Source organism: Rhamphochromis longiceps, linkage group LG1, assembly GCF_057381845.1.
Source record: "Rhamphochromis longiceps isolate RC_006_pf linkage group LG1, R_longiceps_female_GT1.1, whole genome shotgun sequence".
Lineage (NCBI taxonomy): Eukaryota > Metazoa > Chordata > Actinopteri > Cichliformes > Cichlidae > Rhamphochromis > Rhamphochromis longiceps.
The window spans coordinates 40328041-40346684 of NC_140557.1; the positions used below are offsets into that span (position 1 = coordinate 40328041).

At 41.3% G+C, this 18644-nt stretch overlaps 2 protein-coding genes across 4 annotated transcripts; both read left to right on the forward strand.

Moving 5' to 3' along the window:
• The first annotated feature begins 683 nt into the window (after positions 1 to 683).
• On the forward strand, positions 684 to 13986 carry cars1 (cysteinyl-tRNA synthetase 1). 2 transcript variants are annotated; one of them, XM_085409055.1, is made up of 23 exons: positions 692 to 778; positions 2135 to 2362; positions 4029 to 4120; positions 5232 to 5320; positions 5444 to 5540; positions 6050 to 6148; positions 6662 to 6811; positions 7221 to 7361; positions 7656 to 7744; positions 7842 to 7963; positions 8159 to 8271; positions 8440 to 8568; positions 8715 to 8844; positions 9223 to 9326; positions 9667 to 9764; positions 9895 to 10084; positions 10354 to 10422; positions 10528 to 10609; positions 10733 to 10813; positions 11123 to 11190; positions 11523 to 11582; positions 11665 to 11748; positions 12262 to 13986. In XM_085409055.1, the coding sequence occupies exons 1-23, from the start codon at positions 757 to 759 to the stop codon at positions 12388 to 12390; spliced, it is 2466 nt and encodes an 821-aa protein (XP_085265181.1). In that variant the 5' UTR covers positions 692 to 756; the 3' UTR covers positions 12391 to 13986. The 2 variants fall into 2 exon arrangements, with proteins under 2 accessions (XP_085265188.1, XP_085265181.1); XM_085409062.1 differs by lacking the exon at positions 2135 to 2362 and having other exon boundaries at positions 684 to 778.
• Positions 13987 to 15676: 1690 nt separating this feature from the next.
• On the forward strand, positions 15677 to 18267 carry ccnb2 (cyclin B2). 2 transcript variants are annotated; one of them, XM_085412860.1, is made up of 8 exons: positions 15677 to 15854; positions 16005 to 16121; positions 16482 to 16754; positions 16824 to 16982; positions 17056 to 17292; positions 17458 to 17598; positions 17668 to 17778; positions 17856 to 18267. In XM_085412860.1, exons 1-8 carry the CDS (start codon positions 15831 to 15833, stop codon positions 17955 to 17957), a joined length of 1164 nt encoding a protein of 387 aa, XP_085268986.1. In that variant the 5' UTR covers positions 15677 to 15830; the 3' UTR covers positions 17958 to 18267. The 2 variants fall into 2 exon arrangements, with proteins under 2 accessions (XP_085268986.1, XP_085268995.1); XM_085412869.1 differs by having other exon boundaries at positions 16008 to 16121.
• The last annotated feature ends 377 nt before the right edge of the window (positions 18268 to 18644 follow it).

An 18644-nucleotide genomic window follows, 5' to 3' on the forward strand; every position in this document is an offset into this window, starting at 1 on the left:
GAGATTTAAAACCACATTCCAAGAAATCATTTTTAAAAAAATTTTCCAGCTCGTGCCCATATAACTTAAGCTTGATTGATCATCAACTTTTCCTTAAAAGTTCTAGGATGCTGCTCTGTTCTAGGATGCCCTCTGGACCCAGTGGAGGTGGTGAGTGACAGGGGAACGGCGGCTAAGCTGTCATCCCTGTTGGACAACATCTCCCACCCCATGCAAGAGACTCTGACAGCACTGAGCAGCTCCTTCAGTGGGAGACTGCGGCACCCACGGTGTGGGACGGAGAGATTTCGCAGGTCTTTCCTCCCCACTGCTGTCAGACTCCACAACAAAGACTTTTGCAGCTGATCAAACCCTCACATGTGCAATAAGACTGCTATATGTGCAATTCTTGTACAATTCTTCTTCTGACGAAGTTGTACTTTTGTATTTTCTTACTCAGTTGTATATAGCATTTGTATTTCTATTTTATTCTATTGTATATAGTATTTTATTTTTTATTGCATTGCATTCCAGTGTCTTAAACACACACACACACACACACACACACACACACACACACACACACACACACACACACACACACACACACACACACACACACAGAACAAAAACAAAAAACATTGAGTGTACCATCATTTATGTCCGCCAGCTCTCAGGTTCAAACACTTTGGTTCCTATTCCTACCGTCGTTTATACGGGTTCTTCTTCCGGGCACGTTATTGTTGCATCAGCATCCAGCCTTTGATTACTGTGACAATGTCGGCTTCGGGTGATCCGGGTACAGTAAATAATATATGGTGTTTGCTTTATGGGTTCGTTAGTTGAAAAACCGCATAAAGCTATGACAGCACAACCTAACGCATTTTGATGAAGTGTCACAGCGAATATGCTAACGCTCAGGCTAGCTAATATGTAGAGCTGTGTCCCAAAGTCTGCAGTTGAGCCGCTTAGCTAAAGGAAACACTGTCAATGAGTGACAAGCCGAATTTCATATAAAAAATACAGCTTAAACTAATACTTAATACCTCGGCATAAACACAGGGCAGCAAATACTATTTAGCAATTTGTCTGCGTTTAAAAAAGGTAGCCTCATCTTCGGCTCATTTGTCCAGTCAAACAGGATGTTATGAAGTAACTACAGTTTATTCTCTTTTATTTGTTTATAGTGTTTTAGTGAACCTATTCCTGTGTGATGTGTGGGGTGTTTTTGTTGAACTGTGGTTTGTTTAAGTCTATGTTCGGGTTTAAGTTCCATCTTCTTTCGTGTCATCTTTAAGAAAATTATTAGCATCCGACAGTATCGCCTTTTTGTTTGATATTTTTACAAAGGTTTATGGAAAGCATTGAAATTATTGTTATTATTATTACTACTACTAGTAGTAGTAGTAGTATAACTTAGCCTGTTATGAGAAACACTGTTAACGTTTTCAAGTGCTTACTGTGATTTTTACTCTCAGGTCAGTAATTTAAATTTTATACAGCACAACAATGAAATAAAACAGTCGAGGTGTGATTAAAGTGCAGACTTTCAGCTTCAAGTTAAGAAGGAAATGAACCTAAAATAACTAAGAAATTGCTTATTAGTACGTTCCTAATTTACCTTTAAATCAGTGAAACCTGACCCTTTAAAACATTGGTAACATTAACAGTTTTACCAATATTTGCTGTATTTATTTTCAGCCCCTTGATTGATATAAAATGTGTTCCTGTCCAAATACTTGTTGACCTGCAGTTAGAATTACAGCTCAAATAGTAACACAGTATGAAAATCACAGGTTGCTTCTATAAGACATGTAACCTGCACCCTTAATTACATTTTTTTCTCCATCTTTTGCTTTCTCCTGTTTCCACTCAGTGCTTGCACCTCTTTTGTTTTCTTATACATATATAAGGTTCTCTGTGAGTGGCTAAAGGCCAGTGTTATTCAGCATTAGTTCTGCTAGGCTATGTTTGGGTAGCGAGTAGTTTCATTTAACTCACTCATAAGTGCAGTTTACTTTGGACGTGTGCTGACTTTCCAACTGATCGAGTAATTCTTGGCTCTGACCAAAGTCATTAGTCTCATTGGTTATTCCACTGTCCAGTGGAGTAAGGTGGTAATTCTTTGCGAACATTTGCCCTCTTGTTTCTGCAGCCTTTGAGTATGGCTTCTTGCTACAGATAAGTGAGGAGGCTGCACTGACAGTGGCCCTGAATGACTACCTAACCTCACGCAGCTACCTGGCTGGGTTCAGCCCCACCCAGGTCGACCAGAAAGCCTTTAAGCTCCTCCACAGACCCCCAGATCCACAACATGTCCACGCTCTGCGCTGGTACAGACACATAGCAGCCCTGCAACAGGACCTCAACCCAGAAAGCAGCAGTGAGTAGAAAGCTGAAGGCATGAACAGGCTAGATGTGGTCCTGCGCCTGCTGGCCGTGGATGTGGAGGCACTCTGAGGCTGTGACGTGCCCTCTTAAACAAACTGACTCTCAGCATGAACTAAGGCTTCCTTTGCAGGCACTGGAATGAACTCTGTTTTAGCTTGCACTTTTGATGTCAGTCATAGCAACTTGATGTGTGTGGTACCTGCAGCTAAGCGCTGAGGAGACTCGCGTTATCGCTGTGTAAACACGGCAGCAACAGCTGGTGAAGAACCCCACAGGCAAATACTCTTTGTTCCCATACCTGGCTAAATAGCTTAATATTAATAAGGACAACTTTACAAAAAATGTAAAACATCATGAAAAGAAAGAGTAACTGATGATAGAACACAGAAATGTTTATTTATTAATCTAAACGATGTGTAAGAGCGTACTTGGTTACGTGGCTGATGTGAGTGGGAGTGAAACTCTTATTAAAAAAGCCAGTAAATAGTAAATTTGACCTATTACGCTCACTTTCATCGCTGTATTTTTATCCGGGGACTCCAGTGTGTTGTTTTGCTCATCTGATGCTGTGCCAGTCTCGGATGTCTAGATTTCCTTCATTTCTTTCACCTTCACTTTCCATTTAACTCTGCTGTGTTACTGGAAAATTCCATTCTTCTTTACAAGGACACAGTAGACACGATAGATGTAAGTTTGGGGTCTGAAAGGTGAAGCAAAACCAGAAATGCTTCAAAACTGTATATTTTAAAAAAATTTATTTTTACCATGTGGTTGTTAAAAGACTTCTGGTTCTGTAGACTTCTGGGGACAGCAGCCTCCCTCACTCTGTGTCCTCAGTGGAGTTTCCTGGGGAGTTCTTGGGCTTACCTGCTTCTTTTGGTCGGGGTTATCAAGGATATGTTCGCCAGCTATGACCAGTGACTCTGGCCATGTTAAATAAACGTGTTGACCATTAGCAATCTTAAGCACAATGTGTCCACTTGAAGTTGTTTTTTAACTAATCATATGGGGTATCTAACTATTTTTAGATTCCATATTCTAGCAGGGTTGCACTGCTTGTGAACAGTACTTGTGCTTTCCCTTTGTGCAGACTGCATCAACTCTTTTTCTGATGCGCTGTGTGGATGTTGAACCCTGCCTTTGAGCAAATATTTGACTGGAAATTGAAGCTCAGTAGGTAGACACAGTGACAGAAGTTCAGACTAAAGAGGAAATATTTTCTTTTGTTGACACTGATGAAGAGGAAACTTTATTGTGTGTCTTTGATAAGAATGGGATGATGAGAATATTTATATTTATTGTTAACTACTGTTGAAATATCACACTCCTCAGCACTGCACTAGAACCTATAACAGATTTCTGTCATTGCTTTACTTTAACTATTTCAAGCAAAAATAAATCCATTTACATGTGTCACAGTTTTTGAACCATTATCACAGCACTGGGCATCAGTTCTTTGCTCTTTCACTGTCTCATGTTATCTGACGTGAGCTCTGAGTCACTGTCTTATTGGTAGCCTTTATTGATTAGTCTTATTAATTAGCCCTAATGGAACATGATGTCACCAAAGCATCCATATGAATAGCTTCGACAGAGGTAGAACCCCTTTTCTTATGATGTGAAAACTGAAATTGTCCCTTGTTCCTTTCTTTTTTTAGTCAAAGGAAAGCGTGTCCAGCCTCCTTGGTCTCCACCAGCAGGAACAGATGTTCCTCAGCTGCGACTCTACAACAGCCTGACAAGAGCAAAGGTAGAGACGAATGTAAAGCGCACATCAGTGCTGGTGTTGCTGGGAAATGAGGTCCTCGTGAAGTCGCTACATTAGATACCGCATCCCTCAATGTATATATAGCCACAGGCTGGACAGAGTCAGTTTTATTTATACTCATGCAGTGATGTGAAATTGAAACGATAAGCTATGATTTGCAGGCAAATTAAGATTATGAGGCCTGTTAAAGTTACAAGGGATTAATAAGGGGCTGCAACAATTCACCGAGTAACTCGAATAACTTAAAAAATAATCGATGCAAATTTTGTGCTTTGGCGCTTCGTTTATTACACGAAGCATCTGTAGCTCTCGGTTTCTGCCATGTAACTGTGAGCGTTTCGCCCACATTTGTGACTAACAATTGGAGCTGCAATAGAAACGTATGTAGGAGCAGACATGGGAATAAAAGTATGACCGTGCACGTCATCCATTGGACAGGTGGGCAGCCTGACGCAGGGCTAAACCACTGAAGCAAACACAATTCTAAAGAGTCTGTGATCGTTACTGTACAACTTATAAAAAGAAAGAATGCATATATATTTAGATTATTTCATTCAAGTTTTTAATAGTGACAGGATTTAAAGCCTCACTGTTTTCCAAAGTATGCAATCCAGGTATGGTTTAAAGAAGTTATAGTCACATTTCTTTTGACTGATGTATCTTGTGACAGATGTGCTCTCATTCTTGGTATAGAATGCAGCACTTTCACTTCACATTTGTAGATTTAATGCATATTTTTATAGTCTGCTTGCATTTTGCCACATGCACACACAACTGGTTTCCAGATGATTTTAAGTGTAGCGAGATGGTCTTTAGCTTAAGGCTCTTTGTGGCGCTGATAAACATGCCCGTATTTCTTAGATGAGCGTTAGTCTGGCACAACCAGACTGTTCTGGATCAGGAAGAAGTCTCGACTGAAAAAACAAACGTAGAAATAAAACCATCTATGCAACCTAATCTCTCGCTGTGGCTCTCGTTTCTATTACACTGCATTTAAAAATACCGCTGCCACCAGTAAGATACATTTTTATCAGATTTTTTTATTTTAAAGTATTTGTTATCCTCATTTAAGTTCATAACCTCCATGTTTCAGGAGCTGTTTGTTCCTCAGAAAGGGAATAAAGTAACATGGTACTGCTGTGGTCCTACAGTGTACGATGCCTCCCACATGGGACATGCCAGGTAAGCAAGATCAGAGGAATTTAAGCACTGAAATTCTGGGTTGGAAATGATCCTTCATATAGCGAGACTGTTATATTTTTTTCTATTACAACAACATTTTAATGAATAATTTGCTTTATGCAGATCCTACATATCCTTTGATATTCTGCGAAGGATACTGAGGGACTACTTCAAGTATGATGTGATCTACTGCATGAACATTACAGACATAGATGACAAAGTAAGTCTGCTTTGATGTGTTTTAGATGTTTTTAATTTTTTTAATAAAGGTTTTTGCATGAAATGTGGGAGATGGGTTGTCCAAGCTCATCTGTGTCTGTAATGATTAATGCAGCCCTGTTGAAATAAGTGCAAGGTCCTTGTTAACATTCACATGTTCACACATCTGTCTGTGTGTTTATAGGCAGGTAAAAACAGGTTCAGCTTGTAAGCTGACATGTCTCTGAGAAGTTATGGCAGGAATTCAGGGTCTTGTGATGACCTAATTAGACAGGGGGAAAACATAAATGTACACATGCAGGTTTTCAGCTGCTCAGAAAATTAGGAGCTGATTTGTATTTGTTGTTTCGTAATGGGCTAAACGGGCGTCAGGACTACAGGACAGGCCAGTTTAGCACCCAGACTGTCCTACTATGGAGCTGATGTTGCAATACATGCAGAATGCTTTTGAACTTTTGGCATAAGCAAACTCTGCTGTTTTGGTTTATTATTGGGATATTCTTCTTTCAGATCATTAAAAGAGCTCGGCAGAATTACCTTCTGGACCAGTACAAAGAGAAACAGCCACAAGCGGCTCAAATACTGCAGGATGTGCTCAGCGCCAGAACGGTGAGACAGGTTTAAGCCCTGGATGCACTGCACCTGTGTGAAGTACTTATTGATCTGACAGTGATGGTGTAAATCTTCTCTCTTTGTTTTCATTGATCGCACAGCATGTATCTCTCTGGAGATTATTGGTCATTATTTAGCGAGGCAGATAATTCAAATAACACAAAACAGAACTGTGCAGTACTTAGTAAAACAGATAAATACTGCGTTAATGTTAAACATTTATGTCACTGAGTTTATAATATCAGAAGATCTAGTTGCAAACCTCCTCCTACAACAACTCTGCTCCATCGGCAGGCTCTGTTGGTTTCCCTATGGGTTGTATCAGTGTTTGTGAAGTAGCAGCTGGTTAACCACAGCATGCACAAACACTAGACTCTATAGACACAAGCATCAGTACACCCTGTACTGTAGCTAGTAGAAGTCCAAGCTTCAGCTCTATCTAAAAACAGAGACAAGCTGAAAGTTTTTTTAATTTCTGTGGATTTCTGTGTGTTATTCTGCCAATTCCAGCCGTTTCAGGCCCAGCTGGCTTCCACCACAGACCCGGACAAGAAGCAGATGCTGGAAAGGCTGGACAGTGCAGTTACAGCCAGTCTGCAACCGCTGCAAGCAGCAATGGAGAGCAAAGCCGCAGATGAAGTCATACGACCTCTGGCACACGTGAGTCTGTTCTGATGTGGTGGCAACTTCAGAGAAATATCACTAGAAATACAGAAAATGCTTTTTTTGTTTTTATTTTGTTTGCTTTTTGTGCTTCCAAAATAACTGCAGCAGATTCATGGATAGATGGTCAGTGCTCTACATTTACAACAGTGGGAGGACAGATTAGCTTTATTACTGCTTGTATTCACTGCCACCATTTGGGATTAGTAACTCAGGGTTAGTGTGACTGATCTGAGTTCCAACTAGGAACTCCACCCAGTTTTACCAGGTCTGCACCAAGAACTAATAAGGATCGTTTTATCACTAGAATCCTGCAAAACTACTCTGTTAATAGTGACCACGAATAAAAGTGTGGAGCTGGAAATGAGCTCAACAAGTCCAATTGAATTGTCTTTTCTTCCCCAAGGTGTTGTTGGAGAATTCCAAGGACTTGCTGGCAGACTGGTTGGACAAACAATTCGGAAGTCACGTCACAGAGAATTCCATCTTCTCCCTTCTCCCTAAATACTGGGAAGAAGACTATCACAAAGATATGAAAGCACTCAATGTAAGTATAAAAAAGCCAAATGATTTTTTGATTTTCTGAGAAAATCTCTTAAAGGAATTAAATAAACGCCCCCTGTAAAAATCCAACATGTGTAAAGAAACTTTTTCTATGAATTGTTCAGTTTTACTTGTGTTGTTGAACGTTACCGTTTCTGAGATAACAATGGCTGAAACTGCTCTGTCCAAACTTCTGTTACTGGAAGGACACTATGTCTAAAATATCATTGTTAAAATGTGCTTTGAAATCAGCATTTTCCTGCTGTAACTGGATTTAAGTTGTCATTTTGGCACACAGGTTCTTCCCCCTGATGTCCTTACTCGAGTCAGTGAATACGTGCCTGAGATCGTGGAGTTTGTGAGGAAAATAGTTTCAAATGGTTATGGGTGAGGAAGATGCTGCCGCTGTTCACGATTTGTGTCGTACCGAACGAACTGCTTGCATCGCTGTCGCTATAGTTACTTGTTTCTCTGGTGTCTGCAGGTACGAGTCAAACGGTTCAGTATACTTTGACACCTTGAAGTTTGATTCCAGTCCGCAGCACTCGTACGCTAAACTGGTGCCGGAGGCGGTCGGCGATCAGAAAGCTTTACAAGAGGGAGAAGGTACACTTATAAAACAAGCACCACACAACAGGTGCAGACATGCCCGACAACAGACAACAGGTCGGGGATTTTCAGTGCTTGACTCAGTGAGAGCAGAAGAGATTCACCAAGATTTCCCTCCTACCAATATTTGAGTAGAGAATAAGTACAATGTTCAGTTTTTAACCTGTTGTCGTTGTTTTCCTGGCTCTGTAGGAGATCTGAGCATTTCTGCAGAGAGACTAAGTGAGAAAAAGTCACCGAATGACTTTGCATTGTGGAAAGCCTCCAAGCCTGGAGAACCATCATGGGGCTCTCCATGGGGGAAGGTGAGCCTTCATTTTCAGAGACTTTAAAGACCGTGTGATCATCCTTTGCATTTAAAGCTTTTCTTTTATATAAACATGAAAGTGTCATTTGAGGCTCTGTGAAATGGAACGAGAATTTGTACTTATGAGAAAGGAAGTCATCGGTGTTTTCTTTGAATGTTGTGACAGGGAAGACCCGGGTGGCACATTGAATGTTCAGCCATGGCTGGCTCTATCTTGGGCGAGTCGATGGACATCCACGGGGGAGGGTTTGATCTGCGATTCCCTCATCATGACAACGAGCTGGCTCAGTCAGAGGTAACTGTTGCAGAAAATGTGTTCCTGTTTACTATGTAAATGCCTGACGTAACACACACTTTGAAACATCCTGAATGTGTTTAAAGCCGTTTCCAGTGATGAAGGGTAAAACCTGTTATGACCACAGTTGCTTGTGCTGCTTACAGGCGTTCTTTGAGAACGATTACTGGGTCCAGTACTTTCTGCACACCGGGCACCTGACAATCTCAGGCTGCAAGATGTCAAAGTCTCTGAAGAATTTCATCACGATCAAGGACGCCTTGGCGAAGAACACAGGTGATACATGTGTTCCTGCTTTGTAGACTGCATCACTTGAGCATACATCACCATTAATAAACTGTCAGGGAGTTTTTCCAGCTATGAGGCTGCACAAACTGTCACAGCTCAAAGCCAAAATCATCATTTTAACAGCAAACTGAATGCTGCTGGGGGTTCCCATGATGCGTTTCTTCTTCAGACATACTTTTTCACTTATTATCTGTTTATACACCACTTTGCATTTAATTATTATTGAATGCAATGGTTCCCTCTCTCACCCCAACAGCAGTTGTTACTTATTTTATATCTGAAGAGAAACACGTTATCCATAATGAACACTAAGTTCTTCAGTTAGAGTAGAACTATTTAACGGTCTCACTGTTTGTCTCCACGCAGCACGTCAGCTCCGTCTGGCTTTCTTGATGCATTCCTGGAAGGACACTCTGGACTATTCTTCTAACACGATGGAGTCAGCCGTCCAGTACGAGAAGTTTATGAATGTAGGTGAAAGCAAGAACAAAGACAGTGTTGGAAGATTTGTCTGTTTTGTGTTGATCTGTTTTTGTTTTGTTTGTTATTTGTAGCTTGTACTCACTACAGCCTGTACATACTTATAGCTATAGAATATTCATAACATACTTCATACTGTGTACATTATAACATACCATAATAGACCCATTTCTGTAATATACTTACATATCTATATTATTGCTAATATATATTGTAATATATCTATATCACTAAAGCACTTCTGGATGGATGCAAACTGCATTTCGTTGCCCTGTACCTGTGCATGTGCAATGACAACAAAGTTGAATTCTGTTCTATTCTATTTGAAAGGAGTTCTTCCTGAATGTGAAAGACATCCTGCGTGCGCCTACTGACATCACTGGTCAGTTTGAGAAGTGGGAGACGGCAGAGGTGGAGCTCAACAACAGGTGAGAGAGCGACTTGGTAGATTAGAAGACCAGTTTGTTGTTCTTCATCAAAATTTGCACTTTCAGAGTTGTGTGCGTGCAAACACAACACATTCATACTTAAAACTAAAAAGTGACTTGTGTTGTGTAGTTTCTGTGACAGGAAGTCTGCCGTCCACGAGGCTCTGTGTGACAACGTGGACACCCGCACTGCCATGGAGGAGATGAGAACGCTGGTCAGCCAAAGCAACGGTTACATTGCCAGCAAGAAGAGCGTCAAACTCAGGCCCAACCGCATGCTGATGGAAAGTATTGCTGCGTACCTCACCAACATGCTGAAGGTGAGCACGTTTCTGCTGCTGCGTTTATCGTTTCACAGCTCTCAGAATAATGAATTTTACAGAACACCTTGATTCTGTATGGAGGAGAAATCATGCTGTTTGTTCTTATCTCATTTATACAACATGCCTCATTCATCCATTCACACACATGAAAGTGGATGTGATACACTTTGTTACTTCTCCAAGTTAAGAAACAACTCCATTACTGGGCAAAATCAGTGTGGAGATGCCTAACAAACCCTTCAAATGAAACTTTTGTTGTTGTCTAGATATTTGGTGCAGTTGAAGGATCGGACCCCGTAGGTTTTCCCATGGGTGGACAGAGTCAGAGTGTTGATGTAAGTGAACTGGTTTTCACTTTTTGTGATTGAATTGTGTCTCTTGTGGCATTATTATTATGAGAAATGTACTGCATATGAAAAATTCCCCTTAATTGTCCACAGCTGGAGAGCGCAGTGATGCCATACCTCACAGTGCTGTCAGATTTTAGAGAGCGCGTCCGCAAAATTGCTCGAGAGCAGAAAGGTAAGAACATGCGCTTTAAACAAAACTGTTTACTTTATAACTCAAAACATCACCTCCATGTTGAATCAGAGAGAACTGAAACATGAAATTCTTCTTCTTTTTTTTCTTTTCTTACTTATTCAGTGACAGAGCTGCTGCAGCTCTGCGATGTTGTCCGTGACGACATGTTGCCAGAGCTTGGAGTACGTCTGGAAGATCACGAAGGTAAGATGTCTGTGTTTGAAGTTATAGAGATAAAGAATCGGCTCAGGTTTTGATCTTCCTCATCAGGTCTGCCTCCTTTGCGCAGCCGTCTGTGGACTGGGTTAGTTATTACTGGAATAAACTGGCTACGTCTGTGTCACGAAATCATTATCCGCTCCATTCATCACATCTTTATGACTGCAGCGCAGTAAGATGCCCTGCTCAATAAATCCGAGCCTTTACTCTCTTCGTAAGAATGTAAAAAAGTTCTGACCTTGTTTCGTTCTTACAAAGTGAAGAGTGTTGGAAAATAAAGTGGTTGTGTTGCAGGCCTGCCCACTGTGGTGAAGCTAGTGGACAAGGAGACATTACTGAAGGAGAGAGAGGAGAAGAAGAGGGTAAGAGAAGACATCATCACACATCGAGTGCATGTCTGGAGCAGTTTAGGTCCTAAGATTGACAGGAGATAATTTATCCCAATTTAAAGTAAACGATAAGCCAGAAAAAGAAGTGCCCCCTCCCAAAACTGAAGGACGCTGAGTTTCCAAGGATATAAGGACGGGCATTTCAACATCTAACAGCTAGTTTGTTCAGACAAAAGAAATTCTTAGCTGATTTACAATTTTAACAGAAGTCCACTGCAAGCCTTCATTTTTATGTAAAATTGTTTTTTAAAAATGCAAACATGTGTTTTAAAACATTTCACACAATAAAATTCCATCTTTCACAGATGGAAGAAGAGAAGAAAATGAAGAAGCTAGAGGCTGCTAAGAAGAAACAGGAGCAAGAGGTCAGTCTGATGGTTTATATAGACAGTGACCTTCTGCGTTTGTGTCATCAGGGAAATCTTCATGTTTCTGTTACTGTTGCAGATGGCGAAACTGGCCAAGATGAAGATCCCTGCAAGCGAAATGTTTCGCAGTGAAACAGACAAATACTCAAAATTCGATGAAACGGTAAGTCCTTATTTTACCTCCCATGCTTAATTTTTCATGAGAAGAACCTGTTAAGCTGGTGCCATGTTGGTGGTGAGGCTCGTGGGCCCTGATGACCTCAGGAATCTGTTGCTGAGGGCTTAAAACCTGGGATATCTAGGAAAGCAAAGACAAAGATTAGCACCCGGTACTCCAGGTCGTGAGGTGGTCACGGGGCCAACGACCCCACGCCACGAAATCATGAAGTTACAGCAATAAAAGTGGGGATTTGGTGCTCACAGCTAGACGTGTGCCTGAGGTCAATGACGTGATGCGGATCCAAGAGTAGGAAAGACCTAGCTCACGGGGATTTGCTTGTACAGACATGAATGTCCTTATTTGAAATGACATCCGCATCCAGTGTAACTGTGTGTGCGTCAGAACTTGAGGAAAATTCAGAAAGGTAATTTAAAAGTTACCCTGGAAACGACAGCTCACAAACCGTGTCAACCTGAAAAGCTTTAAAGGTGTGTTTGGTTTTGTCGCCGTTAACAGGGTTTCCCCACTCATGACGTTGAAGGGAAGGAGCTCAGCAAAGGTCAAGCCAAGAAGCTCCGCAAGCTCTACGAGACCCAAGAAAAGTTACACAACGAGTATCTACAGATGAACCAAAATGGCAACTGATTCTGCCGTTCAGCCAATCCATCCACACCGCAGGGAAGAACTATAGAATAAATAATAAGGCCAGAGCTTCATTCTGTCTCCTCTTCATCCTACTTTGGTTCAGGAAACCGACGTGTGTGTGGATTGTGTTTTGTCCATTTACGTAACAGTTACATTTACATTCCATAACCATGCAATATGAGAGAAAACCACCACCCGACATGACTTTGTTCTTGCTCTGTTGGAGGTTGGACGTCTTTCACAACAGTAAAATCAAAGCAACAGGTAATAAAGTGGGATTTTGATGATGTGGCGGTGCAGCCTCTGTTAGCAGTGTATGTTTTTCTTGAAACTCTGTGATACTGCCATTTGTTCAAGTATTAAAGCCTTTTTTAACAGTTAGTGCTTTCATGAATTAAAGATGCTAAATGGGTGGCTAGCGGATTAATGGGAAACACCAGCTTTAAGTGGGTTTTTTTTTCCACCATGAATCTTTGGGACAGCTTCATTAAGATACCCCGGAGGAAGGATTTAAAACATTTAAATTTCAGAGGCCACTTAAGAAACTAGGACTGTTGTGGAGGGCTGCACCAGCTTAGAAAGAGATCAAATGAATACGCAGTAGAACTGAGTTCAGCTTGTTGTTTCATACACTTTATCCTGCTGATCAGCAGTGTGTGATATATCACTCTGTGTTTTTGACCTTTTACCTCACGGGTCTGTTAAAGTAACTATGTTGTGTCATTCAAATATAGTTCATTTTTATGCAAATGTGCATTTGTCAAAGGGACTTTTGCCTTTGCTAAGAACTGGATCAAATTTTCACCCCTAACAGGGGAAACGACCATTGAATTCATTGTTTCAGTTGTAGAGGTGACTTGTAACAGAAACCATTAGATGGTTTGTGTCTTTCTCAATACCTGTGTCACCTTATACAAGAGTTACCTTGAAAAGCTAATAAAGTATGGTGGACATTTTTATTTTAATTGGATGTACCCTCATTTAGGAGCATATGGAGGAAAACTAGATGCCTCCTGCCCTTAAGTTAAAAGCAATTGCCTCATGGTTGCAGAAAATTAGTGGTACATTATACCCTGCTGTGCTTGGAGCACATGGGAACACAAGTGATGTGTTTTGGGTTTTTTGTTTTTTGTTTTTATAACTAACTGAACAAAGAGAATCTGTTGGTCCTTTCACTACCCTGAACCTCACACCTCGGACCCCATCGATTCAGCAATTCCTTAAAACATCTGGGTTCTTTATTTTGTGCCATCTCAACAAAGGGACATTTTCACAGGCCATTTCCAGCTGTGGCATAATGAAACGCTGTGAGATCAAGAAGTGGAATTGAAAATAGAAAATGCCACCAAACTCTCGAGCAGCTGGTTTTTGTTTTTCTTTTAAAAGTCACACTGGGACAATTTAACCCCTGCAACCTGTTGCATGGGTTCTTGTGGCTTGAGTAACATCACATGGCAAAGTGCATTTTGTTATTCAGCCGTCCTTCAGGGGTTTGCATTTTTGTACTACGTGTTCTCCATATCTGTGGTTATAAGATGACTTGAATTGATTTAAGGGATGCTCAAATAAAGAGTAAGCGAGTGCAGTGCTGTATGATTACGTGGTCAGCTTTGTGACATGCTGTGACTGTGGATTCATGTTTAAGCTCCTAATAGGGAGATAATTTCATTATGCCAGTGGTTGACAGATCAGAAGAATACCAGCCCAAGTAAACATGAAGGTGATTCAATACTTCTGCATCAGTCACTTATTTTGCTGATTTAAAGGAACGTAAAATATGACACGTAAGGTTTCAAATGTGGTTCTAATTTGAAGTTCACAAATTTGGGTTGCAGCTTTAATATTTAATAAAAATGCATGTATTTCTGTGTCAAACGTGGCCTGGCCCACATGGAAAACACAGTGGAGTCTGAAGGCATCTTGAAAATCATTCATATTTTCTTGGAAATTCAGAAATAATGAGAACTTTTAAAGGTTGCTTGTCACAGACTTTCCTCTGCAGTCACCTCGTGCACAATAAACGTGTTTGGGCGGTTTGGAACATTGCCAGATCATACATACACATAACATGGCTTATCAGGTCTGTTGTCCAAGGACAAAGGTGGGCAAGACCACCCACCCGCTCCATGATGTGCTGGCCTATCACAGGAGCACATTCAGTGAGAGACTTACGTTGCCCAAATGCACCACAGAACGACACAGGAGATCATTCCTGTCTGTAGGTATCTCCCTGCACAACTCCTCCATCTAATGCACAGTACACACTGTAATAGTTATGCCCTATTGCACATCCTGTACAGCTTAATTTCAACCTTATATATTTAATTTTTCTTATATACTGAGATATTTATAATTGAGCTATTATATACATTAGAGCTTTTTTTTTTTTTCCAAATTAGTAAAGTATTGTATTATTTAATTTAAGGTTTTTACTGTCTTGGAGCAACTGTGAGCACATAATATAGTCTGGGATTAATAAAGTATTCTGATTCTTTGCAATATCTGCCAAATCAGACATGCAGAGTTACCTACAGACAGCTTGTAGTGTCTATGGATGCTGTTTGTGTTTCCATGTTCACATTGAATGAAAGTATAGTAAGAAGGTAAATTAATGGAATCTAAAGCAAACATCTAAGTATTGCTTTAATGTGGTTTTTGAAATATTTAAAATGGAAAAATTGACATTTTCCTTAAAAATTCGAAGACAAATTCTACAAAATATGGAATGAATGGATTATCTTTGTGTCCCCCCTCTGCCCTGAATTTATGTAAGGCCAGCCCTGAACTGGTGTATCTCTCATGTATTGTACAATGTCAGGTCGACCCTCTACTTCATAATATGTATTGATGTACTTTATGTAAATAAGTTAAACATACTGCATTATGTATACACTGTCAAGCCACCAAATACACTCTTTGTTATCTGAATGTAAAACAAAATGACTAATAAAAATATAATTTTTAAAAAAAGGAATCTAAAGCAGTAAAAGGGATTGCTACAGCGGGTTGCCCCACAGGGGTTTGTGTCTTCGTCAGGTCCCAAACCAGGGACTTTTCATACACAGTTTTTAACAACAGTTGCCTTTAGGCATAAGACTTGCTTACGTATTATTTAGCATTTGCTATAAATCTACTATCTGGCGCTATATTACTGTAGATGAAGCGATGACTGTGAGATAAGGTTACCGAGCACTTTAAAAGCTCATATGGCTTTAATTCCCACCTGAAATCACTAGCCAATCACAAGCGTCCGAACGAAATCGCTACATCCAATCAGATTTAGAGGACAACTATTTGAAAGCTGCTCGTCGCTGTGTTGTTTAGCTACGGAAATAACTGTTTACGGATTTTGTTGGGAAACTGTCCTCTGTTAGTCTGAATTATATGCTCTTTTGCTTGTTCTTGGTCACTCTGTATCCTCGTTGCTGCCCACGGTAAACATGTCTGTGGAAGTTCGTGCTGTGGTGAGTAAAAAGACTTTTGTTTGCTAGAGAAGCGCTGCTGTTGGCTAGTTGATGCTAGCGCTGCAATAATAACGCTATCGTTTCAGTAATGTTAAACACGCTGTAGAAAAGTCGGTCAAGCCTTTTTAATGTGCATGTTTGTCTCGTTAGCAGCTCCTAACCGCAGAGAACCGGCAGAAACCGGGGAAAGCCGCCGCAGCAGCGGGTCCGAGGAGAGCAGCTCTCGGAGAGATTACCAACTTTAACGCAGCAGTGACTGTCACAAAGGTAAGAGCATCTTGGTTTGGTTCCTGACTCATTTTGTCTGCTTTGCAGTCACTTGGTAAGCAGGCAATAAAGTCTTATAGAGGTCTGATTTATTGGTATGCCTGCTAGACTAGAAGTAGTTTTACTGGCTGACTTTCAACCCAGACTTCATCTGTCTGTCTTTTGCAATAAACACAAACCTTGTCAACTGGTTTAGCTGAGCCAAAGCAAGAACCTTGCAGCAGACTGAAATCCCCTTAGTGGTTTGCAAAAGGGAAGGTCGCAATAGTTGAACAATTTTATTCCTGTCCAATCTGAAAGTCTTATTAGTGACTCGTGTTGCATTTCCCAACTGTAATGATTCCAAACGTGTTTCCTTAGAGAACAGGACAGACAAAAGTGTCAGCCAAGCCATCTTGTGTCCAAGTGGCTAAACCTGCCGATGTTCGACCAGTCCAAGCAGCTACAGAGCCTCTTCCTTTGGTTTTGGAGGAATCTGCAACTGATGTGTCCATGAAGGAGGAGACTGAGTTGTGCCTGGCTTTCTCTGAGGCACTGCTTGCGGTGCAGGACGTGGATGAGGAGGATGCAGACCAGCCACAGCTCTGTTCAGAATATGTGAAGGATATCTACAAGTATCTGCACAACCTGGAGGTAGTTTCTTCCCCTGCCTTCTGACACCAGCTGCTGTCGTCTCTGACTTACATCAGTTTGTCTTCTCAGTTGCAGCAGACAGTACGAGCAAACTACATGCAGGGCTACGAAATCACTGATGGTATGCGAGCGCTTCTCATCGACTGGCTGGTCCAGGTTCACTCCAGGTTCCAGCTGCTGCAGGAGACTCTGTACCTCACAGTTGCCATTCTGGACCGCTTTCTTCAGGTGATGTTTCTGAACAGCCTTGTCTATGGGTTTGTGACCTGGATCTAAAAGGCTTCTTCTGGTTACGCTGCAGGTCCAGCCAGTGTCTCGCAGGAAGCTGCAACTTGTCGGTGTGACTGCCATGCTGGTGGCCTGCAAGTATGAGGAGATGTATGTCCCAGAGGTTGGCGACTTTGCCTACATAACCGACAACGCCTTTACAAAATCTCAGATTCTCGAGATGGAGCAGCAGATTCTGAAGGGCCTGAAATTTCAGCTGGGGCGTCCTCTCCCACTGCACTTTCTCAGACGGGCATCTAAGGTGGCAAATGTGAGTTTCATTATGAATTTAATGTGGAGAAGACTTCAACAGTGTAGGAATCGGCTGCCTCCAATTCATAACTTGCATGTGTATCACTCTGTATTAAAGAAAAATGGCAGCTAAGGTGTTAGAGAAACTGTAAGAATCTTAAACCTTGACGTGCATGTTTATCAGTCTGATGGGGAGAGACACACGCTGGCCAAGTACCTGATGGAGCTGACCCTGCTTGACTACAATATGGTGCACTACAGGCCCTCTGAGGTCGCTGCTGCTTCCCTCTGCCTCTCCCAGCTGCTGCTGGACGGCCTACCCTGGGTAAGTTTAAAGTCACTTTTTATGAACATCTTGCTCCTTCAAGCTGGCTGTTAATTGACCTCCCATCAGTCTCCCACACAGCAGCACTACTCTACCTATGACGAGGCCCACCTGAAGCCCATCATGCAGCACATTGCCAAAAATGTTGTGCTGGTAAATGAAGGGAAAACGAAGTTCCAGGTGAGTTGGCTGAGAATAAATACACCAGCTCATATCATGTGTGAGTAGAGACTGACCTTGAGGATCTGTCTCTGTAGGCTGTGAGGAAAAAGTACTCGAGCAGCAAGCTTCTCAAGATCAGCCTCATTCCTCAGCTCAAATCTTCAATTGTCAAGAACATGGCAGCAGCTGTACTCTGACTCAACTTTTTTCTTTTTATGATCTGAGAATTTGAGCCATTTGTATTGGCTTTTTTCTAATGCACCTTGAACTGCATATCCAAGAAAAAGCTGAGAAGTTGTTGTGCAGCTTCCAGAGGATCTACAAACTGCTTCTATGAAGTAAAGTTTTTCTAATCTAACTTTTTTTTTTCCTTTTCTTCCCACCAGTGGAAGATTTTAACTATTGAATGATTAAACATACCTGTTGGGCAGCAAACAGTTTTGCATCTGCATGTAATGTACCTTGTTGGAGATCGAAATAAAGTTTTAGATGGTTCTTAGACTTTAACTCTTGTCTTAGTGTGTTTGTGGGTTCCCCCCCCAAAAAAAAATAAAAAAATCATAACCTACTTTTGGTTTGTCTTCATAGACAGGTGGAAAACATGAGGCAAAGCCTGACTGTGTTCTTTGCATGCATCTCAGTAAAAGGGCTCACAAATGACTTCATTGTGGAAGCTGGGGAGATATCGCTGCCTATCAGAACAGCTGGTTCTGGAAGTGAAACAAGTCTTGTGGAATAACGTTTGCATTGGAGCACTGAACTAAAATGGGGGTGTGTCCTTATCAAACACATTTCTGTAGCGATGACATGAAACTGGTATTAGAGCCTAAATGGACTGCATGCTAAAACTTAATGTTGTGGGGTTTTTTTTTTTTTTTTTTTGT

Excerpts from the sequence above, each read along its gene's own strand:
- cars1 (XM_085409055.1), top strand. The coding sequence starts at position 757 with ATGTCGGCTTCGGGTGATCCGG. Across the intron at positions 5,541-6,049 it reads TTACAGACATAGATGACAAA|ATCATTAAAAGAGCTCGGCA; the intron begins GTAAGTCTGCTT and ends TTCTTCTTTCAG. Across the intron at positions 10,085-10,353 it reads ACCTCACCAACATGCTGAAG|ATATTTGGTGCAGTTGAAGG; the intron begins GTGAGCACGTTT and ends GTTGTTGTCTAG.
- ccnb2 (XM_085412860.1), top strand. The coding sequence starts at position 15,831 with ATGTCTGTGGAAGTTCGTGCTGTG. Across the intron at positions 16,122-16,481 it reads CAGCAGTGACTGTCACAAAG|AGAACAGGACAGACAAAAGT; the intron begins GTAAGAGCATCT and ends GTGTTTCCTTAG. Across the intron at positions 17,779-17,855 it reads AAGGGAAAACGAAGTTCCAG|GCTGTGAGGAAAAAGTACTC; the intron begins GTGAGTTGGCTG and ends CTGTCTCTGTAG.